The sequence below is a fragment of the Thermoascus crustaceus genome (genome assembly GCF_041956765.1).
Source record: "Thermoascus crustaceus strain CBS 181.67 unplaced genomic scaffold VTN00scaffold_1, whole genome shotgun sequence".
Lineage (NCBI taxonomy): Eukaryota > Fungi > Ascomycota > Eurotiomycetes > Eurotiales > Thermoascaceae > Thermoascus > Thermoascus crustaceus.
In genome coordinates this window covers 3,949,161-3,973,116 of record NW_027192527.1, presented here as the reverse complement: position 1 = coordinate 3,973,116, position 23,956 = coordinate 3,949,161, and the positions used below count along the sequence as shown (strand labels likewise).

General features: G+C 51.6%; 12 protein-coding genes across 12 annotated transcripts; 7 read left to right on the top strand and 5 right to left on the bottom strand.

Moving 5' to 3' along the window:
• Nucleotides 1–1,608: 1,608 nt before the first annotated feature.
• Nucleotides 1,609–1,851, top strand: VTN00DRAFT_1412 (uncharacterized protein; the record flags this gene model as incomplete). Its single annotated transcript, XM_069427517.1, has 1 exon — nucleotides 1,609–1,851. One exon carries the CDS (start codon nucleotides 1,609–1,611, stop codon nucleotides 1,849–1,851), a length of 243 nt encoding a protein of 80 aa, XP_069292114.1.
• Nucleotides 1,852–2,703: 852 nt separating this feature from the next.
• On the bottom strand, nucleotides 2,704–3,995 carry VTN00DRAFT_1411 (uncharacterized protein; the record flags this gene model as incomplete). Its single annotated transcript, XM_069427516.1, has 2 exons — nucleotides 2,704–3,476; nucleotides 3,524–3,995. The coding sequence occupies 2 exons, from the start codon at nucleotides 3,993–3,995 to the stop codon at nucleotides 2,704–2,706; spliced, it is 1,245 nt and encodes a 414-aa protein (XP_069292113.1).
• Nucleotides 3,996–4,741: 746 nt separating this feature from the next.
• Nucleotides 4,742–5,834, top strand: VTN00DRAFT_1410 (uncharacterized protein; the record flags this gene model as incomplete). Its single annotated transcript, XM_069427515.1, has 5 exons — nucleotides 4,742–4,857; nucleotides 5,055–5,163; nucleotides 5,243–5,296; nucleotides 5,485–5,573; nucleotides 5,630–5,834. The coding sequence occupies 5 exons, from the start codon at nucleotides 4,742–4,744 to the stop codon at nucleotides 5,832–5,834; spliced, it is 573 nt and encodes a 190-aa protein (XP_069292112.1).
• A 443-nt stretch (nucleotides 5,835–6,277) lies between these two features.
• Nucleotides 6,278–7,651, bottom strand: VTN00DRAFT_1409 (uncharacterized protein; the record flags this gene model as incomplete). Its single annotated transcript, XM_069427513.1, has 3 exons — nucleotides 6,278–6,341; nucleotides 6,437–6,559; nucleotides 6,696–7,651. The coding sequence occupies 3 exons, from the start codon at nucleotides 7,649–7,651 to the stop codon at nucleotides 6,278–6,280; spliced, it is 1,143 nt and encodes a 380-aa protein (XP_069292111.1).
• Nucleotides 7,652–10,637: 2,986 nt separating this feature from the next.
• VTN00DRAFT_1408 (uncharacterized protein) lies at nucleotides 10,638–11,343 on the bottom strand (the record flags this gene model as incomplete). Its single annotated transcript, XM_069427512.1, has 2 exons — nucleotides 10,638–10,998; nucleotides 11,174–11,343. The coding sequence occupies 2 exons, from the start codon at nucleotides 11,341–11,343 to the stop codon at nucleotides 10,638–10,640; spliced, it is 531 nt and encodes a 176-aa protein (XP_069292110.1).
• A 212-nt stretch (nucleotides 11,344–11,555) lies between these two features.
• VTN00DRAFT_1407 (uncharacterized protein) lies at nucleotides 11,556–12,926 on the top strand (the record flags this gene model as incomplete). Its single annotated transcript, XM_069427511.1, has 3 exons — nucleotides 11,556–11,619; nucleotides 11,733–12,582; nucleotides 12,638–12,926. 3 exons carry the CDS (start codon nucleotides 11,556–11,558, stop codon nucleotides 12,924–12,926), a joined length of 1,203 nt encoding a protein of 400 aa, XP_069292109.1.
• Nucleotides 12,927–15,927: 3,001 nt separating this feature from the next.
• VTN00DRAFT_1406 (uncharacterized protein) lies at nucleotides 15,928–17,153 on the top strand (the record flags this gene model as incomplete). Its single annotated transcript, XM_069427510.1, has 2 exons — nucleotides 15,928–15,971; nucleotides 16,043–17,153. The coding sequence occupies 2 exons, from the start codon at nucleotides 15,928–15,930 to the stop codon at nucleotides 17,151–17,153; spliced, it is 1,155 nt and encodes a 384-aa protein (XP_069292108.1).
• Nucleotides 17,154–17,240: 87 nt separating this feature from the next.
• Nucleotides 17,241–18,128, bottom strand: VTN00DRAFT_1405 (uncharacterized protein; the record flags this gene model as incomplete). The annotated part of the gene is made up of 4 exons (XM_069427509.1): nucleotides 17,241–17,309; nucleotides 17,355–17,749; nucleotides 17,796–17,867; nucleotides 17,927–18,128. 4 exons carry the CDS (start codon nucleotides 18,126–18,128, stop codon nucleotides 17,241–17,243), a joined length of 738 nt encoding a protein of 245 aa, XP_069292107.1.
• A 249-nt stretch (nucleotides 18,129–18,377) lies between these two features.
• VTN00DRAFT_1404 (uncharacterized protein) lies at nucleotides 18,378–18,937 on the top strand (the record flags this gene model as incomplete). Its single annotated transcript, XM_069427508.1, has 2 exons — nucleotides 18,378–18,382; nucleotides 18,454–18,937. 2 exons carry the CDS (start codon nucleotides 18,378–18,380, stop codon nucleotides 18,935–18,937), a joined length of 489 nt encoding a protein of 162 aa, XP_069292106.1.
• Nucleotides 18,938–19,086: 149 nt separating this feature from the next.
• VTN00DRAFT_1403 (uncharacterized protein) lies at nucleotides 19,087–20,603 on the top strand (the record flags this gene model as incomplete). Its single annotated transcript, XM_069427507.1, has 5 exons — nucleotides 19,087–19,259; nucleotides 19,370–20,001; nucleotides 20,060–20,107; nucleotides 20,171–20,386; nucleotides 20,437–20,603. 5 exons carry the CDS (start codon nucleotides 19,087–19,089, stop codon nucleotides 20,601–20,603), a joined length of 1,236 nt encoding a protein of 411 aa, XP_069292105.1.
• A 590-nt stretch (nucleotides 20,604–21,193) lies between these two features.
• VTN00DRAFT_1402 (uncharacterized protein) lies at nucleotides 21,194–21,616 on the bottom strand (the record flags this gene model as incomplete). The annotated part of the gene is made up of 1 exon (XM_069427506.1): nucleotides 21,194–21,616. One exon carries the CDS (start codon nucleotides 21,614–21,616, stop codon nucleotides 21,194–21,196), a length of 423 nt encoding a protein of 140 aa, XP_069292104.1.
• Nucleotides 21,617–22,688: 1,072 nt separating this feature from the next.
• VTN00DRAFT_1401 (uncharacterized protein) lies at nucleotides 22,689–23,749 on the top strand (the record flags this gene model as incomplete). The annotated part of the gene is made up of 3 exons (XM_069427505.1): nucleotides 22,689–23,056; nucleotides 23,369–23,591; nucleotides 23,720–23,749. The coding sequence occupies 3 exons, from the start codon at nucleotides 22,689–22,691 to the stop codon at nucleotides 23,747–23,749; spliced, it is 621 nt and encodes a 206-aa protein (XP_069292103.1).
• Nucleotides 23,750–23,956: the final 207 nt, after the last annotated feature.

Here is a 23,956-nt window from a genome sequence, read left to right as displayed (position 1 = left end):
TTCAGTAATTGTTTCCCTCATCCTTAGTAACGTCGAGCCCTATCCATGGAGATTGGCCAGGTCGGATCATCGACATCCAAACTTGAGTGATCATTGATATAGTCCGGAAAAAAAAAACGGAAAGATGAGAGGACAGTCGTGGCAGAAGAAGTGACCACAGCTTTTGCTTTTGAGATATGGAGACTTGAATTCTCGACTAAGAGGCCATAATTCGTTTCTTGAATCTCTAGATAGTATCAAAATATCGATATGGAACAAGTTGTTCTGTCATAGCTTCTGCTAATCTCCCCACGAGAAATATCCTGTGCATTTTAGCGTGTGTCTTCTTACCAGGAGACAATCTTAGGCATAGTTGTCCATTCCGGATAGTTGTGTCTCATGTCGGCAAGCTAGTTTTGAGGGTTAACAGGAGAGAATCAATCTGTCTCATAATTGCTAGGATAGTTATTCTCCCTCATACCTACTTGGTAGTCCGCCCATGCAACCGAGAAAACGGCGAGCCGGCCGCCCACGCTAAACCCCCGAACGACGGATCTCCTACTATCTCCGATCCTGCCCGACCGACGCCCCGACATCAACCTGTTGCCGATTCTGGACGACTTTTCTGTGTCGCGCAAGCCCGAGTTCACCTCGAGATTATTATCTTGAGCATTACCGGACCGTGCAGAGCTCACTCGTTTGGGACAGGGATGAGCTGACACTGTAAATCGCTTTCGACCTGGTCAGTTTATCGGTTCATTTCCCCTTTAATTGGCCCTTTAATTGGTCTCACGGTTTATCCCTCAACTTTAAAGTATATCAGTAAATGTTTGGTACCTACCTAGCATTACCCATGTCGTGCTTTTCCTAGGTCTCCAGACCTGTTTCCATCGTCAATTGCGTGCATAGTCAAAATTAACCGTTCTGGAATATTTGACTACTTGTACATTTATTTTTCATTGTCTCGAATTTTTTGAACCTCCGCTTTTCTTTTCTTTTCTTTTCTTTTCTTAAACCATTTTGAAGAAGGCCCATGTCTACTTATCTGTATAGACTTCAGTTTAATATGGAACTAACAGAACTCCACTCAGAATCCCCCAACCGACCTATCGAATACATACTCACACGTGTCTGAAGACAGAAAGAAGATTCTCTGTATAGGACAAAGGAAAGAAAAAGAAAAAGATGTCTCAAAAGTCCCAGCCCGCAGATCATGTGAAAACCCTGGGGAGAAGTCCAAGAGTAAGTTAGGTTTGTTATTCCTTAGATTACAAGTACACGATTTATTTTTCATCTTTCGATATGTGCTTAGTATCAGCTCTCTCTCTTTGTTCTCTCTCTCTCTCTCTCTCTCTTGCACAATTTATCATTGGAAGAGACCTATCCATATTTGTCCCGAGTAGTGGCCAGATGTCATTCTTCATTCCATCTCTCAATTACACACCTGCAATCTGCTTGCTTGCTTATCCTTCATTCTACTTCCCTACAACATACTTCATCTATCTATCTATCTATCTATCCCATCCATCCATCACAATCAAACAATAAAATGAAAAAAATGATAAAAAAAAAGCTAACCTAACTGGAACCCACTCCAAGTCCCTCACCGCCCCCCTCGCCGCATTCACCATGGCCCTCCTCCTGGGCTCCTACTGCATCAGCTCCATCCGCACCGCGCGCCGCGACGCCCAGTCGCACAACAACCCGTCAGTGTTATCAAACCACGCGACCAACAACGCACGCCCACACTCGCACTCGTATCGAGAGAAGCCTGTCATTTCTCGGGATGAAGCCGGACACGAACGGTCGTCCTCCTCTTTGGTCACGCAGGCGTTGGAGAAAATGCGCGAGGAGGAGAAGCGGGTTAAGTAATCGTTGCGTTTGTTGGAGAAGAAAGTGATTGATTGGTTGGTTGGTCTGGTGGATAGATTGATTGTTGACAGCATTAAACTTGACTGCCGTTACTTACAAGTCGAACGAAGCTTTCGACGATACTTGGCGTTCGGGTCCGTGATATGTCTTGCAATTGTTAAGACATATGTACAGTGTACACCTACATATTTTCTGAAGTATCCTTATATGTTATTCTCTACACATCCGTTACGTGAGCAAGCCGAGATATGCATCACAGGTGTGGATTCTACGTGTCTGCAACGCGCCTTGTACGGGATTTAGTATCTAGATAGAGAAGAGCGATGTTGAAATTACACGCATTGTATATGTTTTGTATATGTATATATATCTTCAAACAACAAGTATTTATATACACGCCTGTACATGCACGCGCGAACCGCGCGCTCAGAGGTACAAGATAGGAGATGGCCCATGACAAAAAAAAATGTCTAGCGAAAGGGAAAACGCCTCATGTGTATGGGATGGTAGTTTAACAGAGGGTTGTAAGTGATCAACCCCTTCCTGGGTGGTCTACAGACGAAAAGAAAAGGGGGTAGAGAATTCTACAATGTGACATTAAATTGACTTGGTGCAGGGTCCGGCGACGAATTGGGACGATCGCAGATTCAGTGCTTTTTCGAAGTTTCGATTTCGGAAGTATGTTCCTTTTTTAGAGGGATGTTCTTTATCTGGCTCCCCCTCGGCCAGATACCCCCGAGACCTCCGAGATACTCGCGACGGGGCATAAAGTTTTCCGCGCACATCCGCTTCGGAGTGAGCAGCTCCGGCCCCTTCAGGTGCACCTATTCATCGCCCTTTCTCTCCCCGATTTCACAAACGGGCATCCTCTAGTCCCGCTTCGATCATTTCCAGCTTCTTCTCCCCTTCATACTGGAAGTTGTAAATAAGTTTCCGCAGATACTCGTAGGTAAGCATCGTGGTCATTGCAGCGGGGACTGCCCGGAACAGATTGGTGCCAATTCCTGAGTAGAACGCGCGCCATCCTTCCTCCTCCAGGATCGTCTTGCATGTGCGGATAACGCCTTTGTAGCGAGGACGGTTCGGCATGCCATCTGATGACGCCGCACCTGGCGGTCGACCGCGGCCTGCAGGATGGTCCAAGCCTCCACGGAACGTTATCTCCTCTGGCGATGGTGCAGGGACGGCCCTCTGCTGTGTTTGGAGCCTCGTCCTTAACACCTCATGCGGATATGTCATTGTGCTCGCGCATACCTTGCTGAGGAACGTGGCAAGGGAGATGCCAACCCAGTGAGAACTACCGTCTTCCGGATGCTCGCCGATGCTGTAGCCAGTGAAAGCCATCTTCAGGTACTCGTAGAGCGGGAACTGAATTGCCACGTGTGTAAGTCCCAGCAAAGCCGGAGTGAGACCAGAGTAAAAGGAGCGGATTCCTTCAGTCATATACATCTTGCGAGCTGCATCCCACGTGTTCCTGTAGTGCCACGGGGCCCGGTATCCATCACTGTCCTTCCTGACACTCTGGGACATGAGTCTCGTCTTGATAACCCATATCGGGTTCGTCACCACGGTGGAGCACGCTCCCGCCGTTACGGATGCATAGCCTCTAGATAGCCACCAACTGTCTGTAACACCATAAGCAAATGTAGTAGATAGGAATGGATAGACTGACCTGACTTGTCGTAGAAAAACTCTCTGGACCGGTCATACACCGTCAGGTAGACAGCCCACGTGGGCAGGTAACCCAACAGCATGGGACCTAGTCCTCTGTACAGACCACGAACACCTTCTTCCCGCCATATCATCCTCCCCGTACCTATCATGCCACGGTACAACGTCTTAGGTTCCACAAACTTCCCCCCTCTCCGCACGAACCCGCCCTGCGCTTGCAACTTGGTCTTGATCACGTCAAGAGGACATGTTACGATGCCTGACGCGACACCCGCGCTAGCCCCGCAGAATGGAGTGATGTAGTAGCTTGGTATACGAGTCGAGTAGATTTGGAGGCGGGTGAGCAGGGATGAGCCTGGCGGAGGAGTGGGATGCAGGTGGACTCTCGACGCAGGGTGGCTGTCTGAGTCTGAGAGCTGCTGCCGGCCGGAGCCAGTTGCAGTTCCCGAAGCACCGCTGGGCTTTGGAGACATCACTGGGCCAGCGCTCAGGCAGGTTCTCTGTGCGTCTTGATCACCGAGGGCTCACGGAGCCGAGCATAGCGGTGCTCGACCCGGAAACCCCAATACCGGTCTCTCTCGGGCAGATGCGTCAATCCCTCTCTCGTCGCGACAATTGTCAGATGTGGTACAGATCGATTGAGTCGGTATTATCCAGATAGTCCGACACTGCCGGGGGGGCTCGATGTCGTATTAGGAACTCAAATGACGGCAATCCAACGTCGTGCGGGGTCCCTTTCACCACGCAGCTCCCCTGTTGGAGCAGACAAAATCAGCGATTGACCAGTACCATGCCTAGTCAACCAAAGAGGGGATGAAGTAGAACAAATGACCGCGCTGCACACCAAGGATGAGGGAAGGGAAAAGGATGATTCAGAAGAAGGTTGAGGAAGTACGGGTAGAAGTAGAAAGTGGAGTTGGAGTCGCTGCCGGGCCCAGAGGTCAAAGCTTAGTGAGCCTGCCTGAGGCCGGCGGTGACGGCACCGTCTCGGTCGGCCGCAAAAGGCAACGTCACGTGCTGCGAGCCGTGCCGCTGCCTGAGGCCGCCGTCGGATGATTTTGGAAGGCCGGCCGGCGGGAGCTGCATTTTGCACAACCTAAGGTCCAACGTCGGGTCATCTTCGTCTCCAGCCTGCCCGGACCCTCTTTCGCGCTCTCTCTCCCTCTTCGCACCATACTTCTCAATTGGACCCAAACTCCCCTCTTGAGAGCCCGTCACCATGTCCGCCCCTTCCTTCGCCAACTTCGTCGTCAAGCGGCCCTCGCTGAACCGCTGGCTGATGCCCATTGCTGAGTGGTACACCAACGCCGCCGGCTACAGGAGACTCGGTCTGAGGTAACCATCCCCCGGATCCCAATTCCCCGAGGAACAGAGCATGTAGACGAGGCGGAGGAGTCAATTTCGACAGTGAGGGTCGCAATTGATACCTTCCGCGTTGTTGTCGACTTCGATCAAAAACTCCGACTTTCCCTTCCGTCCGACGGTCTCAAAACCTCCGGGTGGTACTTAGCCCAGCGCTGACCGCATCCCAGATACGATGACCTGATCCCCGAGGAGAACGACGTCGTCCAGACTGCCATCAAGCGTCTCCCTCCAAAGGAGGCCTACGACCGTGTCTTCCGTCTCCGCAGAGCCTTCCAGGTTCGTTTTCCGGAATCCCCCGTCGCAAAGAAGCCGGCACCACTAGGGTATAACTAACATCACTCTTTTTCACGCACAGTGCTCCCTCTCTCACACCCTTCTGCCCCCGGAGGAGCAGACCAAGCCCGAGGAGGTGAGTTAGACGCGATCTTCTTCTTTCACTGTCGCTCAATTCCCCGCATCGCCTACCGGCCAATCCCGTCACGCGGATTTCAAACCAAGATATATACCCCTTGAAACGACTATTTCCTTTGAACATAATACCAAAAAAGGCCTATCGAGAGAATTATATGACGGTGCTGACGAGCTGGGAACAAACAGGACCGGGAGTACCTCTCCCCCATCATCCGCGAGGTCGAGAAGGAGCGCAAGGAGCGCGCCGACCTGGACGCTCTCATCGTTAAGCGTTCGTAATGGGACTTGACGAAAAAAATAGACGTGTTGCAGGCGTGGTGGAAAGTTGAAGAAGGAGGGTCGGGGATGTGAGGTCGGACGTGTTTGGCATTCGTTTACAACCACGCTTCGGCCAACGTCTTCCCCCTCCATTTTCTGGGTTATCCGACTTATGTGTACTCGTACTGTACAAATCAATATATCATCTCTTTTGTTCACACAAGTTACTACTCTTGTCCTTTGAGTATCTCATATTCGTCGAAACTTACGCAGCCTAGAAGCCTGACTTGAGGGAGCTCTGGAGCTCCGGTTGATGAAATGGGTATAAGATCAAGCCACAATGGTCCGAACAACCGCAAATATGCAAGACCAGTATCACTTAAATACATCGTTTTGAATGAATAGTAGGGTGGAAAATCGCTCAGGTTTGCGTTTACCGGGCCTCCCTGTACGACGTAGTAACCCATACGAGTTTCCCAATCGAGGTTATGCATGCGGGACAGAAGCAGTGTCACAGCTCGAACCAGTTATTTCATTTATATCGCCTCTGCGCCGTGAAGTATACCTCTAACGAAGTAATATCTAAAGAACATACGGTACAATGGCGGTTTATCTTCCTGCTCTATCGGGCCAATATGCGCTCCAGGTCAACACCATTGCAAGTAGGTTCAGAATCGAGGCATCTAACTCTGGCGGCCCTCCTCCTGCACCCAAATATCTATTAATTACTCAAGACAGTAATATCGACATCTTGCACTCGCCACATATACCACATAAACAGGCTCCTAGAATGCGTGCTCTCTGTCAGCAAGATTGCAAACGTAATCTAGGATCCGAAGGTGTAAACATGAAGGGCAATGGAAGAGATTTTCTAACGCACCTGTATGGGGCGAACTTCTGTGCCAGCTCAAGCATCTCCTTTTCAGACATGTACTTGAACTTGCCGCCACCTTTGGCCTTGATTTTGTTCACGTCACGGCCCATGAAGGCGGCACAGCCTTTCCTATTCAATGTCGTCAGTATCGATCGATCGATTGGTAACGACAGAAAGTAAGATCTATGCTATTGAAAGTTGCAATATGATCTGATGTCCGAGTTCTGCAATAGACTGGATAATTGGAAAATAGGAAGCTACTTACTGCACACCCAGATCTCCTGTGGAAAAGACATCTATACGCTTCAACCCGAAGCAGGCAAACATCTCGACGGACCACTTTCCCAGCCCGCGGACTGCAATGAGCTTCTCCAGGACCTCCTCATCGCTGGCCTTGAGCAGCATCTCCGTGCTCAGCTCACCGCTCACGAACTTCTCCGCCAACCCCTGCAGGTACTCGGCCTTGCGCTGGGATAGCCCCGCAGTCCGCAGCGTGGAGATGTCACAGTGAGCGACCTCCGCCGGCGTCGGAAACCGTGTCGTCCGCAACGTCTCGTCTTCCTCCTGTGCATTAAACAGTGCCACGAACTTCTTCTTGATCGACTTGGCCGCCGCACCTGACACCTGTTGTCCGATTATGCTGCTGGCTAGAGCTTGGAAAGGATCAACCTCCTCCGCCAGTCCTGCGGGCGAGAAAAGCGGGCAAGGGTGCTTCTCGATAAGAGGTTTGAGCCGTGGATCTGTCGCAATCAGGTGCGCAACAGCCTGGTCGAGAAGAGTACCTGTCGTTGCCGTCGGGCGTGGCAGAGCCGTCTTGCTAGGGGAGACTTCCTGCGTCCCTGGCGGATAGGCAACCACCGATGAGCCCCTCGGGGTACGGAGGGTCGCATTTGTTCGATGGGGATCAACGGGGCGATCGAGAGGGGGCGGAGTGGAATGCGATCTGGTCGCACCGTTCACAATCGACTCGGGAGCTATCTGGCCCGTTATCTCGCGCTTCGAGCTCGCGGGCGCTTCGGGGACTTTGAAAGATAACGAGGCGTCTTCTGCTATGATTGCCTTGGCAGCTGCAGAAGTTTTGTTATTTCCACCGCTCTTCGCAGGTGCCTTTCGTGTCTTGCGGATTCCATCATTGCTCTTCTTCTCTTTAGCTGGCTTTGCGTTCGTCGCTGCCTTTTGCTCAGCGGCAGCACTGATACGAGCTGACCGCCTGGGAGCCATCGGGATCAAGCGCGGATATGAAGATCCCGGAGGAAGATACCGGGATCCATTAACCAGGAGACGTCCAGAAGCCAGGGTCAAAGTTTTCTTCTGAAGAGGTAGCTGCTTAGATGAGATGACAGATGCTAGTTAGCACAGTAGTACGAGCTCATGGCGTTTCAAGCTCTGCAAGGATCACCCGGTCTCAAGCTCCCATGAATAGAATAATGCAGTCCAGAGGAAACAATGAACATTAAGACACGTTCGTGGTCGCCAGTAGAGAAGACGTTGTCTCTATGAAGAATTACATGGTCCAAAAGCTGGTGGCCCGGATGGCTGATGACTGTTCCAAGGTTGCCTCTGCTTGGTCAATTCGACCGCAAAGTCGTGGACACGGGACCACGCGCGCCACAGCCGAGGCTTCCCAGAACACATGGTTGTCGACATGAACATTGCTAAGTATCCACGCTCGCATACATAGAGCTGAAGACGAGAATGTGGAAAATATGACAAGGCAGGTTTAGATGATAGCTCTCGTGCCTTCCTGGAACAGCTCGTACGGAGTACAGTATGACCTGCGCCTTGACCGCGCATATCACCGGAGATTTTGTCCTGTACTGTAGTTTAGGTACCCCCAGCTCCAGGGGCCCCAACTCCACCTTGATTGTTAGCCGAAGGCGGAGAATTGAGATCTTCTAGGAGGATCTACATTATTATATCCCGTGCGGCGGGACAGATCAGTTGTCTATAATTCCCACGAGGATGATCATGAAGTGCTTCTGGGATCAACAACATGTGCTAGTCCCGTAATAATATAAAGTAGTGGGGTATTGAATCTGCGGTCCAGTCCAGGGTCGCTCTGATGATGTGATCGCAGATAGCCGTCTGGTACCAATGTCTTTATGTGAGCTTATTGTCGAGGCCCACGGGAAGATGTTGTCACAAAACATGTAGTCTCTTGGTGTTCGAGTGCCTAAAGAACCTGTCTCTTCCTGGACACCTTGTCTCGGTTGACCGGCTCGGGCGCTTATCACTTTTTCCGCGGAGGTCGAGGATATATATATTAGGTAGGTAAATATTTATCCCACCTATAACAATGAATGCATCAAGACTAGATGGATACGGATAATGATAACAATCGGTATCATCCGGTGCATAGTCTACCCTGTAGTTAAATCTATCGAATATTTGTCATCAATGTCAAAAGCTGGCTAGGTAAAGTACTTCAAGCAGGGTGTGCACCACGGCAGCAAAATTGGCATTGAAGATCCCACAAGCTTCCCAGTTCACCATCAACATCCAGAGAGCAAGTAGGCGCGAAAAATGCAGTAGTTTAATTTCACCAAGCCCCAAGACCATTCAAACCTGGGAGTTAGCAATCATCAGATATCTAGCCATCTTCAGCAAGACTCTGTCAGACATAGCGTGCCATCCATCTGCGCATCATGCAATTGCAAAGATCGAAGTGCCAACCTCTGCAAACAAGGAGAAGTGCGAAGTCTCCTATAACATGCCATTCTGTGCAACCTGAAGAATCGTCAGCGGCCTGGCTATTTTGGTTGCTAGACGTCTACGATACTCCGCACGGAGTATACGTAGCCCTGGCAGGCGTCGCTACTGTATGACACGCTGCATGCTGACAACGTGCATTGCTCGGACCTTCTCTGTTTTGAGTGAAGACTAGCTGTTTATCGTCGCCTGACGGTGGATTGGTGATGTTCCGAGGAGAACGTGCCCATGCTGCCTTATTTAGACCGCCAGGCTTGTCAGTGCCAACCAAAATGGACCAACCTGCGGCGCTGCGCACTACTTGCGTGGCGCTGGTTTTACCTCGCCCTTCGTCCAAGAGAATATTCCTAAAAGTAGAAATTGGGTGCATCGATTTGTCCATGATATAATAAAGAATCCAAGTCATTGAAATAGTTAGATTACCCATTTTGTAGGACAGATGCCCTGCAATTACATAACCTGAGTTGACTATTGGCATTCAAGCTTTGAACTTGGTGTAACCGACCACGAGCCTATGCGGATAGAGACCTGGTATCCAGGGAGTTGACCCCCGGCAAGGGCAACGGCGACGGCAAGACTCATTTCCATTTCTGCGGGTCTTGTATCCGCTCCTCCAGCGGGACGACCGAAAAGCCGAACGCTGCAAGAGATATGCTGTAGGTCATGGGAAGAACGTGCTTACGCCACTCCTTTTCTGAGTCATGTTGCTAATTGATTTGTTCTGGCTTATGATGAACTGAGAAATAACAGAAAGATTGTGAAAATAATGTGATGAGCCTGGATCAGCGATTTAGCGATATTGTGACACGTTCGCCATTGACAGTGGCAAGCTCAGAACTAATCCGATCGGCACACTCCTCAGCTTGACCGTAACTCAGGTAAGCTAGGGAGTCAACTGTGGCAAGTTTCAATCTTGTTCGCTATTGGAGCCTTAACCCACAGTTGGGGCTATCCGGGCCCAGAGAAATCATGTTAGTCTTTTGCATACGATAATTTACGTGGTATTCGCAGGTTGGCACGCAAATTGAAACAACAGCAGGGTTAGTTTTTGCGGATTCTTGGCCCTCCATGTCATTGAATAGAGAGCTAGAGCATGTGAGACAGACCGCCATACTGAAAGATGGATCCGGAGATTAAGAAAGAAAAAAAATCTAGGTTTTATTTTCTTTCGAACAGGTGACTTCATCGCAAGAGAAGGCGAAGCGGGCATGTTATGGCCGATGACGCAATTTGTGTATGGGAGACCCAGCCTGCCCAGGCACATTAATATTGTTATCATAAGAATCGGTCCTCTCCCTGTACTTAGCGGGATGGGGCACGAGAGCGACGGCGTCGTCACGGCGGTGGAAACTTGAAATCCGAGCTCTGGGAAAGTTGGGACCTTTAACAGGGGAGCAATTTCACCAGGCGGGTAGGGGATCGCACATCATGGTCGATAAGGGCAGGCGAGTGGGCCCAGAATTCCAGACAATGCTCGGATCGCCGAAGCTTGCTACTATTATTGAATCATGGCTCGTTGCCCTGCAGGTCGCAGAATAATCTGCTCTGGAACTCGGTAACGATGACTCGGACTCTGCTCTGGAACGGAGGAAAAGGTCTGGATCTCAGTGGAGGCCGGCGCAAAGACGCGGGACTTGGGATAGACGGCGTCGGTGCAGGTATTATCATCTGGTAGCCGCCGCTGGGGAGGAGAAACAGGGGGGCTGTTTGTGGCAGCAACCATGGCAGATAAACCCGTCGGTGGCTGGGACGGACGAATCAGAGCGGCCAGGGCCCAGAAGAGCGGGCTCATGCCACAGCGCCGCGGTTCCAGATTCCCCGGCCAGGATTCCTGTTCCTGCCGTGCAGCGCCCGGTAACCTGCCTTAGCGCCACCCCCAATTTCGCACCATGTCTCCTTTCCGCCTCCCTGATCGCCCTCTTCATCTGCCCGCCTGCCTCTCTTTTCTCCCCCCTTCCATCCTTCTTCTACGTCTTTCAAGAGTCGTGCTTTCCCAATTGGTGCTCTTCCCTTCGCTCGAGGAACGCCACCTACAGCTTCTCTCTCGTTGAAGCTTTCACTGTTTCTTTCACTCGTTCAGCTCCTCTTTTGACATCATTTTGTTGGTACTTCCCATCACCTACGCGGCGACCCTGCATCCCTTTCTGAAACACCTCTCTTACGCCTGATCCTCTTGGCTGAGCATTGTCCAACATCCATAGCATCTTTTAATACCAATCGTCAGTAACCCTGTTGTCCTTGTTCGCACGCTGAAACCCCGTGAATCCCTGTGTTGCTGGTTGCTGCGTTACGTTGTCGGAACGTGTCGCTCAACACAAAGAACCCGTCATCTGACTCCAGATTCTCTACACTCGACCAGAAACTGACTGTTTTTCTGTATGTATAGTTACGGAGGGGCCATTTTTTTAGCATCAAAATGGCCATTTTGAAGTATCTGCTCCCAGCTCTGGCTGCTAGCCAGATCGCTTTCGCAGCAAAGTGTAAGTTCTGGTCTTTCGACACACCTTCGGCTCGTGCTCGCAAATGATCTCTCTCCCGGCTCTGGAGCGCGTTGATCATAGGGAAACGACGAGCTGACACGGGATATTGCTAGCCGACAACTGTGATGGAACCGACAAGCCGATTACTATCCAGAACCAGGGAGACGCTGGTGCGCTTGCCAGCTGCGAGACCATCGAGGGTGATGTTGAAATCGCAGAGCACGTCACTGGCGGCATCGCCCTGGATGGCGTGAAGGAGATCACTGGTAGCCTGACTGCTCTTGGCGCTGCCAACATGTCTTCTCTCACGGCCAACGATCTTCAATCCATCGGAAAGAGCTTCGAGCTTCAAGGCCTTATCACGCTCACCACTCTCGGCTTTGGTTCTCTGACCGAGGTTGGTGAGATCAAGTGGGCTGCTCTGCCCAACCTGCAGGCGCTCTCGTTCGCCAAGGGTGTTTCCAAGGCCGGCAGTGTCTCCATCACCAACACTGGTCTGACTTCTCTGAACGGAATCGCCCTTGACACTGTCGGTAACCTGGACGTTACCGCGAACCCGGCCCTGAGCGAGGTCAACGTCAACGACATCAAGAACTGCACCGGTCTCCTGAACTTCGCTGCCAACAGTGACAAGCTCAAGATCTCCCTGCCGAACCTGGAGACTGGCCGGAACATGACTTTCCGCAACACCAGCAGCGTTTCGGTTCCATCTCTGAAGTCCCTGACCGGTCAGCTTGGTCTGTTTGGCAACAGCTTCGAGGACTTCGCCGCTCCCAACCTGACCAAGGTCGGCGACCTTGTGTTCGACAACAACGAGAATCTGAAGAACATCTCTCTTCCCCAGCTTCAGACTGTCAATGGTGGCTTCCAGATCGCCAAGAACGACAAGCTCAAGGAGATTGACGGTATTCCCAAGCTCGAGACTATCACTGGTGCTCTGGACTTCAGTGGCATGTTCGAAACGTAAGTGCATGTCGATACATGGTGGGTTATATTGTTTGCTGACAATGTCTTGTAGGGTTGATCTCCCGTCCCTTAAGCAGGTCAAGGGTGGTTTCAACATGCAGAGCAAGGGCGAGTTTTCGTGCGATCCTTACGACAAGCTTCACGACGACGGTGTCATCAAGGGTACCTACAAGTGCAAGCCCAACCTCCCCAACCCCACTACCAAGGATGGATCCTCTGGCACCACCGATGGTAGCCCTGCTGCTGCTTCCAGCACCGGCGCTGCTGTCCAGAACCTGGCCAATGTCCCTGTGATGGGCCTGGCTGCCGTCCTGGGTGGTCTTCTGCAGCTTGCTATGTGAAGGACATTGGCGCGGTGGTAATTTTCTGAAGTCCTGTAGAGTCCACTTAATAAGCAACGCGTTCCATATCTATTTTATTCATCTGTTGTTTTGATGATAATAATTAAGCCTTTCGAGACAAGTTCATTCATCGGATTTTTTCCTGTCACCAGTCCACGTCGCCATTATTGCAGGAAAAAGGGCGTTATGGAACCAAGGAGCGTCTGGATCAAGACCGAGGGTGATATGGTGGCGATAAGTAGTCACTCGCGCTGGCTGGATAGTAACAACCCAAGGGGTCTAGGCGAGAGATGTCTCCGAAACGCGATGAATCAGTAGTCGGAAGCTAGGGGTACGGTCGAGCCTTTTCGATTGTTCTCAACTTTTAATAGACACTCTTTTTTTTTTGGCTTACAGCAGTAGCGTGTAGTTAGCGTGTAGTCTATAACGTTTATCCAAATCCTTTGCTTCTCGGAATCGTGCTTTAGCCCGATAGATCTTTCCGCCAAGACATTCGTCTGTATTGGGACTGGGCATGCCCGGTTCTAGAGCTTGGTGAAGGCTGCCAGCCAATCTGGTCAGGCAACCTCTATCTATGACTTCAGGTCCTGCCGTAATCGGCAGATTTGAAGGATGACGATTTTGCTATAATAACCATCCTCAAGTGCGCATGGTCACCTGATTCCCTCCCTGCCACTTCACTCTGAATTGACAAGTATCACGGTCCGTACCCTAAAGCTCCATACGCCGCGGGGGGAGGGGCAGTCAATTCTACCTACAGTGGCCCAGTTCTAGCCAGATCGATCCATCATTTTGATTGCCAAAGCCCTACAGCTTACGCAGTGCTCTGCAGAGCCATATGAAGTAGGCGACGCGTCGGGGACTCGGGGAACCTTATCGGCCTAACCGCCTTGCACACCTATTGTGTATCCCTACTACGATAAGCCTTGCATCCGGAGATATCCTTGTGATAGCATTCATTCCAGGCAGACGGAAAATTGTTTTTACCAGGGATCCTGCCGAACCGCAACTGCCCCTCTCTTCGAAGGGTGCTTCATAAAAAGCACGAGCGGCCTCCCAAGAATTCGCTTACACACACACTCGAGAGGGTAGCTATGATTATTCGTGGCCTTCATTCAATTCATCCGTGAGCCCGGGGCATATCCCGATCCTAGATTTGCCAACTTGGCCAATGCAACAGTGGAGTCTGTCATCTCCGCGTGCTAGATAGATAGAGGACGGACGATGATACCTCAGCCAGAACGGCCTCGACCAGGATTTCCTCGGACATTTTGGGTCCTTCAGCCGGGCCGCTATCCGCCCGCGCCATCTGAGTACGGACCGTGCCCTTAGGGCTCTAGGTGCAGGCCAGACACTGCGTGCAACAGGTTCATGCGGATGGCGTGCGGCCGGATCGAGTGTTAGCGATCGAGACGGCCGGAGCGTGGACGAGTATTAGACATCAAGCGCAGCAAGGCCATTGCCCCTGCGGCAGGGGGCTGAGGGAACGTGGGGCGGCCGAGGTGTCGAGGTACTGAGCGCAGCAGATCTGAGGGGTCAAAATCTGACAGCTCTTATCCGGCCGCGAGGTGTCGACCGATTATTCAATGGCGGCCCACCCTTAAACGCGTGCGCCTCGCTGTGCAGTAGGATTGCGAGGAAAAGGCTTCCCATTCCCATCCCCCTCCCCCTCCCAGGGTCCATGCAGATCATCTCGATCTGGCGGCGTGCAGAAAGTTGTGATGACCGATTATTTCGATCCCCTTCGGGGACTCCGTGGGAATCTAGCAGCTGGTCAAGCCCGGTCTCTGGGACCCTGATCCGTGGGACGGCCCCACGGGCTCTCGACGTCGCCTGTATGCCTTACATACAGACATGAGACCATTTGCTGCGCTTGCCGCATCTCCCTCGCAGACTGTTCTCCCGGAAGCCTTTCAAGGTTTCCTCTTCCGCCTTCCGAAGGGAAACACGAAACTGTGTTTATGTCTGCCAGAAGCCATTGCGTCTGTTTACAGGTATATTCCGCCATCTTAAAGAGAACGGCCTGTTTCCAGTTTAGATGGCAGTCGGCTGCACGATGCGTGGTCGCGCTTAGATCGCCACACACATTCTGGTCTGGCCTCTCTCCACAGCCACTGCTGAGCACAGCCCGTGCGGATAAGTCTACGAGGCCATCTGTCATGTGGGCTCAGGCCACAGCTTCCCCGGCGGGACAGTGCGAGCTTCTGCAAAGCCACCGTCCGTCTTATCCAGGGACGACAGACGCTTGCCACAGACGCCATGCGACAGCCACCGTCGAGATCTGAGGACACGATCGCTACCTCGTTTTAGCATCTGCTCGCGGCTTTTATTGGCTCGAGAGACTATTGATGCAAGGGGAATCTATAACTCTGGATCGGAACCCGTAGAGCCGGTCACCAATCAGGAGCTGGCGATGGCCATGCATTTCTTGCACCGATCGACATGAGCACGCTCTGATTCGCGGATCTCTTTTCCCTTAGGCCTCTGTGTTTTGTGACAGGGATTCGGATAAAGTGCTAGTGGTCGGTTTAGTCAAACTCTGCGGATTCGATTCACGTTTCCCCGCCTTCCTGGAGGAGTAGATTGCAGACGGGGAACAGCATAGACTAGTATCTCGCATCAACTATTCTATGATCGCTTTCCTGGTTGAACTTGCGGCAGATCATGCAGGTGACACATCCTTGTTTTCGGGCAGAGACTCGTTGACAAATGTGCCGATGGCTTCGTACCCAGCTGAAGACAAACGTCGGGCTCCAGCGGCCGTTCGGAGGGGGTATATAACATGTATTCTGTTCTGCTGCCCCTTTGAGTCTCTCTCTTTCTCTTTCCCGTGGACACGCTTGCTCGAGTCATCAACCCTCTACCTAGTCGCTCCCTATCTTGCTACGTGCTCGGTGTATATGCTATAGGTCGTCACAACCAACGCATTGTCCCCTACGTGCATTCACTTTTTTTTTCCCTTCAGCTACACCTCGACAATCCCTCGTTTATGTTTGAGGACATGGAACCTATCGCTGACACCGTGCCACGACGCTGCTCGTTACCGTAAGATATTCTTTTTTTTTCTTAGACACTACTGCATTGGTGAAAATTTACTGATCTGAGCCCGGTATCAGGACACTACGCTCGTTTTCTTCCAAGGAGTCTGACTACGGGGACAAGAATGATGACCGTCGACTTCCCCCTCTTCCACGGGTTGAGCCCTTGCCCCCGGGGCCATTCAACCCGCTCACGTCGAACGTGTTTGCCCCGAGTCCTCCCAGCTCCCAGGACTCGTTCTCCGTCAAGTCCCCTTGGCCATCTTCTTCCGAGCATGGCGTGTCCCCCCCGTCTCCTGCCAGCTCTGTAGAAGGCTCTTTGCGCGAAACCTTCTCCACTCAGAAGGCCTTCGGGTGGCCCAATGATTTCTCCTCTGCCGAGATCATGGCCTTGGTCGCTCCCAGAAACATTAACCGGAAGCCTCCACTGCAGCAACTTTGCGGACGGAAGCGCAAGGGAGACATGATTTCGGGTGACCTCGACGACCAAAGGGAAAAGCACCGTATCGCCGAAGGAAACAGACGCAAGAACTTGAGCCAGCTGCATCGGGAGCTGGACAGCCGGGTTCATGACTTTTTTCTCGAACGGGCTGGATGGAATCCGGCGAAGAGTCTCCCTCAGTCGAAGGAGCACATTGTCCAGGGTGCTATCTTCCTGATTGACTTTATGCTCGTGATCATTGCCCACCTGCTGCGGCAGGAGAAGCAGATACCATCCAAGCTGTCGGAGAACCTGCAGTCCCAGATGCGATGCATGCACCTCCAGCAGCAGGTGTCTAGCCTTCAGCAGCAGAACCAGGTGGCCCAGCAGCAGCTGAGAGCTGTGAAGCAGGAGAACGAGGCGCTTGCGGAGAGAAACCGCGCTCTCGAGTTCCAGCTCAAGTCGTACGAGCAGATGTTCCGCTCCCCGAGGAGCGAGGCTACCAGCCCCAAACCCGTTTTGGCTGTCCCTGAGAACAAGCAGAAGAAGCTACTTCCCGGCCTACGAGTCTTCTGCGATGAGGTTGCGGCCATTGGTGCGGAGCCTGGTGCCCCTATCGATCCGCCGCATACCGGGTCCTCCCAGACGTTTGGGAACCCGTTCTTCAGGAGCACGCCACCAACGACCAACCCGTCTTCTCCAGTCTATCAGCAATCGTCGCAGACTTCACCTTGCTCGCGCAGAGAATCTTTCGCCTCGACGACATGAGTTGTTGCATGATCACGACTTACTGACGAACTCAATGACATATGTGTGGATGGAATGATCGGATGGGACGTCTCTGATTGTTAGGTATTACTTCTGGGACGCTTGTAACATTATTGCTGCTGGGGACTTAGAAGAAAACGGTGCACTCCCTGAGCACTACCCTGTTGTTTTTATGTCTGTTTTCCAAGCCCCGCTTTATACCAAGTCTATATCTGTTGCTTTTCTCACCGGGTCAATCCTACGAAAGTTCTCTTTCATTGGGATTTTTTGTTGACAACTGGCTGCGTCGTCCGTCATGCCGGTTTCTGACATCAACTCTGGTGTTTCTTCTGTTGATATTGGCGTGGTGTTCGTCCTATTCTTTTGCTCTGTCATATGCTTCTCCTGGGTGCTGTCAGACCTACGAGGGTTGAAAGCAAACCAGGCTTCGGTGTTCTTCCAGAAAGCGCTTGGTCTCCTTTCCGTCTTCTCCCTGCTGTAGTTCGGGTTGGCTTGTCTGCTTGTATTTCTTCCTTTCCCTGTACCCTTTTCTGTTTCTACATGCTGCGGGCTACGAGGATACACGATCGAAGCAAAAAGTCTCACCGGGTGGTTATCTGCTTCTCTTACGACTGGAATTGGACGAGGCACATGTGAAATTACAGGAGATGATCATGGTGACGACGGTTCCGAGGCCAGATGGCGGGGACAGGGTTTGAAAGGTTCTGGTGTTTCCTGTAGCTTACTGTAATAATTGAAACGAACTGTCTTGATCGAATCAGATTTCCTCTCACGATCCTCAAGTATGTAGATGTTTTGTGTGATTGAATTTGATCGAACGGTCTGGGTTTCTGTCAGCGAGGGCTGGAGCCATGGATTCTGCGGAGGTTCCAGTCGAACGCGGCGCATGATGTCGTGGCCTGCACGGGAAGATGCAAGGAGGGAGGTGCAAAAACCGGATTTCTGAAGGAAGGGGAGCCTCTTTAGGCGCTGCATATGTGAGGAGGAACTGCACGATTTCGAGATGGCGATCTGAAATTGACGGGGAAGCCGGGAAGAATTAATGCAATGGTGGGCTACTGTGCGGTGCTATAAAAGGAAACAGGAGGGTTCTCCGCAAGCGTCCACGGGCCGGCGTGTCTTGGGGTGCCCGAGGTCGTTTCTTGTTACTGTGGCCGACCTTGGCTGCAGGCTTTGCACGCGCAGTATATTGTTTCCTGTAGAGGAGGACCTAGAATTGCTACGATGGAGTAATTCACTGTTCCACTATGGAGCAGAGCACGGGGGCGTAAAGCGGTACAAGAGGTCGAGTACTCGTAAGGTGTAAAGGGGCAGCCCGCACGGGTCTAGCACTTGGCGCACCGCAGCCCACGCGGCTGTCTGGACTGTCTGGACTCTGGACCCTGCCTCGCTCTCGACTCTCTTCTCCAACCTCAACCTCCGTCCTGATCCTGACGACTCTTGGGTGGGAGACACCGCTGAAGGACTTCCTCCATACCGTCGACCCTCACGTTCGTTTTGTGCCCCTCAATCCTCCCGCTGCGCAACCCCCCAGCTCAACGACTTTCTTCCATCCGCAATCCCTGTCCTTTCGAACCAATCCCCATCGTCCACCCGTCGCCTCCATCTCGAAATCCTACGGCGGACGACGCATCATCTCGTCTCCCTCGTGCTCCTCCGCTCCTAGCATCCTCTTCCCCTTCCACCATCACCCCGATCCCCCCTCCGCGCATCCATCCGTCTCCGCGCCGTCGAGTTCGCTGCCAGCTGCGCCGATCGCCCTCCCCAAGGAGGGCCTTGTCTGACAGAAGTTTGGCGTCGTCGGGATAAAAAAAAAGAAAAGAAAAAAACCTAGGGGGAATTGCCGCTGCGGGCCTGAGAAGAGAAAAAAAAGTCCTGCCTATCTTCAACGACGTCTTTTCCATCTGCATTCGATTCTCACACCCCTGCGAAGATGCTGCTTCCCAAGGGTGGTGTGACCTGGAAGTCGGCCAAGGCCAGATTACCCCCATGGAGAGCCCTGGTTGTCCTTCTGACACGGACGCGCTTCCTCGTCGCTGTAGCCGTGACCGGCCTGATAGTTCTGCTGTGGCGCGGTATTGCGTCGTCCGCGGCTGAGATGCAAAAGTACGTTTGTTCTACATGTTCCTCCGTGTCATTGATTCCGGTTGTTGGATTCGAAGAATTGCAACGGTGGATGAGAATGGATATGCTGATAAAACCCTGTGCAAAAACAGCTTCTACTGCTATGGCTCCTCAAAGTCTCCGATGCAGATGTCCATCAATGAGATGGTTGAGTGGAACGCTCATCTCCAGACACCCGTCATCTTCAACCATCACGAGCCGTACGAAGTCAACTCCAGCAGCATCACCATGCACGACCTGAATCCCATCAAGTCGACCCCGAAGGCCGTTGCCAATGGCGAGCGGGTGCTCATCCTGACTCCGCTACGCGATGCGGCGGCCTTCCTCCCGAAGTATTTCGACCTCATCTCGGAACTGACCTACCCGCATGAGCTTATTGACCTGGCTTTCCTGGTTGGCGATTCGACCGATGACACCCTAGCCGTGCTGTCTGCGGAGCTGAAGCGCGTCCAGGAGCAGACGGAGCAGAAGGTCGCGTTCCGCAGCGCGACGATCATCCAGAAGGACTTTGGCGCGGCCGTCGACATGAACATCGAGGACAAGCACTCCTTCGCCGCCCAGGGTCCGCGTCGCAAGGCCATTGGCAGAGCTCGCAACTACCTGCTCTACTCGGCTCTGAAGCCCGACCACTCCTGGGTGTACTGGAGAGATGTCGATATTGTTGACAGCCCGAAGAAGATCATCGAGGACTTCATCGCTCACGACAAGGACATTCTCGTTCCGAGTACGTATCTTCTCATTACCGCGGCTCAATTGGACTATCGCTAATTGTATATCTGCAGACATCTGGTTCCACCGCTATGAGAACGGCCGTGACATCGAGGGTAGATGTATGTCCCGCGTTGCGCCACGCCTGAATATTCGCCATTGGAAGATTTGCTAACTTTTCTCAGTCGACTACAACTCGTGGATCGAGTCCGACAAGGGTCGCAGACTCGCGGAAAGCCTTGACAAGGATACGATTTTGGCCGAGGGATACAAGGAATATGACACTGGCCGTACCTACCTTGTCAAGCTTGGAGACTGGAGAAAGAACAAGGACGAGGAGGTCGAGCTTGACGGCATTGGTGGAGTCAACATTCTCGTCAAGGCGGATGTGCACAGATCAGGTACTTGGATCCATTCCATCTCTTGTTATCACCGCACTAACGTAACCTAGGCATCAACTTCCCCGCCTACTCCTTCGAGAACCAAGCGGAGACCGAGGGGTTCGCCAAGATGGCCAAGCGCGCCGGCTACCAGGTCGTCGGTCTTCCCAACTACGTTGTCTGGCACATCGATACCGAGGAGAAGCCCGGAAACCTGGGTGGTCGCAAGGCTTACTAGTTACGATAACCTGCGACTTTATTAATGTTGATACGGTGTCTGGGATAAGAGATTTGCGAAAAAAGAGGTGACATTGTCTTACGTCACCGGCGCTGGAAACGTCTGAGACTCGATTCATCATTCGAATCCCATCATGATTCTACTTCAGTTTCGATTCGGTCCCGCACGGACCGGATCCATCACGGGCTCTCCATCCTGTCATCCCATCTCGCGTCACTCTTGGGGGTGCGCTTGAGAGGGATATCTAATGATTCCCACTAATAGGGTTCCATTCGTGTCGCCTTCTAGGGATTATATTGTCTTTTTTCCTTGGCGCTACGGAGGAGAACGTTTATGTTCTGCAGTGTTGAACTTTTTTATAGATTCGGAATTTTCTTACTTTTCTCTCTCTCTTTCTCCGCCTTGTCTCAGACCTACTTGTATCTTTTCTCCGCCGTTTGGAGGTTGACAGCCCTCCGGGTTCAGCCAGTCATGGTCGGTTGATCAAGCGAATCGCATCTTCTTCCTGCCTGTATTGGGGATAAAGCAAGGAAAGGGACGGCTTGGTTGTTGATCTTCGCTGTTATGTCTTCCCGCCATTTTACCCCCACCTATCCTCTGTGTACTGCCTTTCCTTCAAACCCTTTTTTTGATTCCTTTTCCGACCTTTTTTCCCCTTTGAAACTGGGATATTTTTCGGTTTTTTTCAGTTTCTGCACGGTTTTCTTTTTTTTTCTCGGTTTGCGTTTGCTCCACGGAGTGTCCGCATATTTGCTGTTTACGGGAAGGAGCAGGAATGAAGCTTCAGTAGTTTTTTTGCATGGAGATTTAAGAACAGGATATTGATTTGTGTGAGGAAGAAGGAAGGAGGAAGAAAGCAGGTCAGATATGGCGGCCGGAGAAGTCGACACATACCATACCCATTGGGACAGTTCAATTGCATGGGACTTTAATTGGGCGGCCGGTCGAGGAGAAAGAAGTGTAAAGGTACAACTACAACCCCTTTGTACGTGCTTGTATATATGTGTATACATTGCGCTTCATCTGTGTGAGACAACAAACGACTGCTCAGCCTTCATCTGCTCTGGATATCCTGTTTCATTTTGTAGTGGCTATCTGAGTCTCTGTAGAGCAGCTTGACCTACATAATTCGCTGGAGGCAGTACGAAATGATCTCGGCTGAGGTAGCGTAGCCCTAATCCTTTCAAGTCTCTATACCTTCGAGTCTGACCATACCAGCCCCCCCGCCCCCCCTTCCCTCTCCAGTAGGTCAAGGCGGGGGAGATGCAGTGTCGTACCCGAACCCACCTCGGATCTTTGCAAGGTCTCCCCGCCACTGCACTACACCACAACACAACAATACGGGGCCGTGGGGTTAGTATATATATATATATATATATAACTATATGTATGAGCATTTGAAATACATGCATGCATGTGTTTTTACTCCATCGGTTCGTGTCTTTGAGTTAGTTGAGTGTCGTGCGCGGAAAGGAAACCCTTGCATGGTTAGGTAGTTTTGCGGGGAGGAAGCCTGAGGCTGTTCCGTCCGGCGTGTGGGTTCTCTGGATGGACTCGACGGAACTCGTCCCGACGGGTAAGTGTCGGTTGGTTTAAACAGGATGCAAGGCGTTCTGCATCTGCCGCGTCGCTTAAGGAAGAAACTTCAAGTTTTATGTATATGTATACTGTAAGTTAGGTATTTGCAGGAGTCCACCGTTTCACGAACTCCCCGTGTCCGTTCTGCCCCACGTTCACTAATTGTGGTACAACTTGAACCCCGTGCATAAAAAACCATCGAGCTTCTTCCGCGTTTATGTATTTAGAAAGCCAGCCATCGGATTCGGTTTGCATCCTGACCCCACTTTCTGTTTGTTTCCCCATCTGCAGTTGTTCGTTTTCGACAGATTTGCCTTTTCTGGTGTTTTCTTTCTTCCGTGGGTTCCCGCTTGTTTCTGGACAGGAGATTTGATATATTCCATTGTATTATCGGGGGTCGTTCATTGAATATCCGAGACAGCTGTACATACTCAATACGGGCCCAATTCCATCCATTTATCCATCCACCTACCTACTTACTTTCTCACATGCTCCGCTGCTGCCCCCATGTCAACAATGTCAATGTCAATGTCATCATCCCTCCTCCCCTCTATTATTATCCGCGGACCCCTCAAGCCCACCACCACCGCGGTACCCACAACCGCCAGCACCACCTTCGTCCCCGCACCGCGACGGCTTCTCTCCCGATCCTATTCCTGCCTTTCCGCGTTGCATAAGACCCGAGCCAGACCCAATTCCGGCCCTTTAACTTTGACTTTCGTCCCGCAGATCCAGAGCCAGTTTGAAACTCATCGGTTCCGACACTACTACAGCACGAACGCAGCAGCAAACGCAAACATGCCTCTCAAGAAGGAGTTCCTGTGCATTATCCCGGATAAGCCCGGTGTTATGGCGAAGAGGATGGAGGTTCGGCCGTAAGTACAGTACAATTTTGTCCTTGAGTTTCCTTCGTTTGGGATATTTTTCATGCTTTTTGATTTTTGGGGTTGTTCTAGTATTATTCTCGTTTTTTTCTTCCTTCCCCTTAAGATTGCTTGGTTTATTCAACGTTTGGTCTGATAATATGGGTTGTTGTTGTTACTTGTTACCGGACGATTCGGATGGTTTGGATTTATCCATTAGTCTATTTCGTTTCGTGGAATTGATAGACCTACCACCCGGCTGGCATCCCATGCGCAGTTGCAGTTGCAGTTGCAGTGCCTGGCTAATAATAACATAACTGCTAGCACCCACATCGCCGGCATCAAACCTCTCGTCGAGTCTGGCTTCATCGCCGCCGGCGGCGCCATGATGGAGTCCCACCCGACCGCAGAGGGTGAGACCCCCCAGTTCAAGGGCAGCATGATCATCGCGCTGGCCGAGACCGCTGCCGAGGTGAAGGAGCAGCTGGCCAAGGACGTCTATGCCGTTGAGGGCGTGTGGGATCTGGAGAAGGCGCAGATTATTCCTGTAAGTTAATCCCCTTGACCTTTGACTCTGACCTTGATCCTTAAACCTGTTGTTTGTTATCATCCTGCTTGTTGTGGAGCTGAGCTAGGGAAGAGGGTAGTTCAATTGCTAACTATGTTGTTGTTTAGTTCAAATCTGCCGTCCGCGTGTCGCTGTAAATTAGACGGTATTCACCATGTCACGACCAATGAAACGCATTTGGCTCGATTGAGATGGATCAGATCAGATAGCATTACAATGGCTCTCTGTGCCCACGTACCTAATGTATGTACATGTACATAGACCTTTTTTTAGATGGAATGAAATGATCCAACCCTGTCATCTCCATTGTAAAGATTTATGATGTTTGTAGACAGACATAAAAA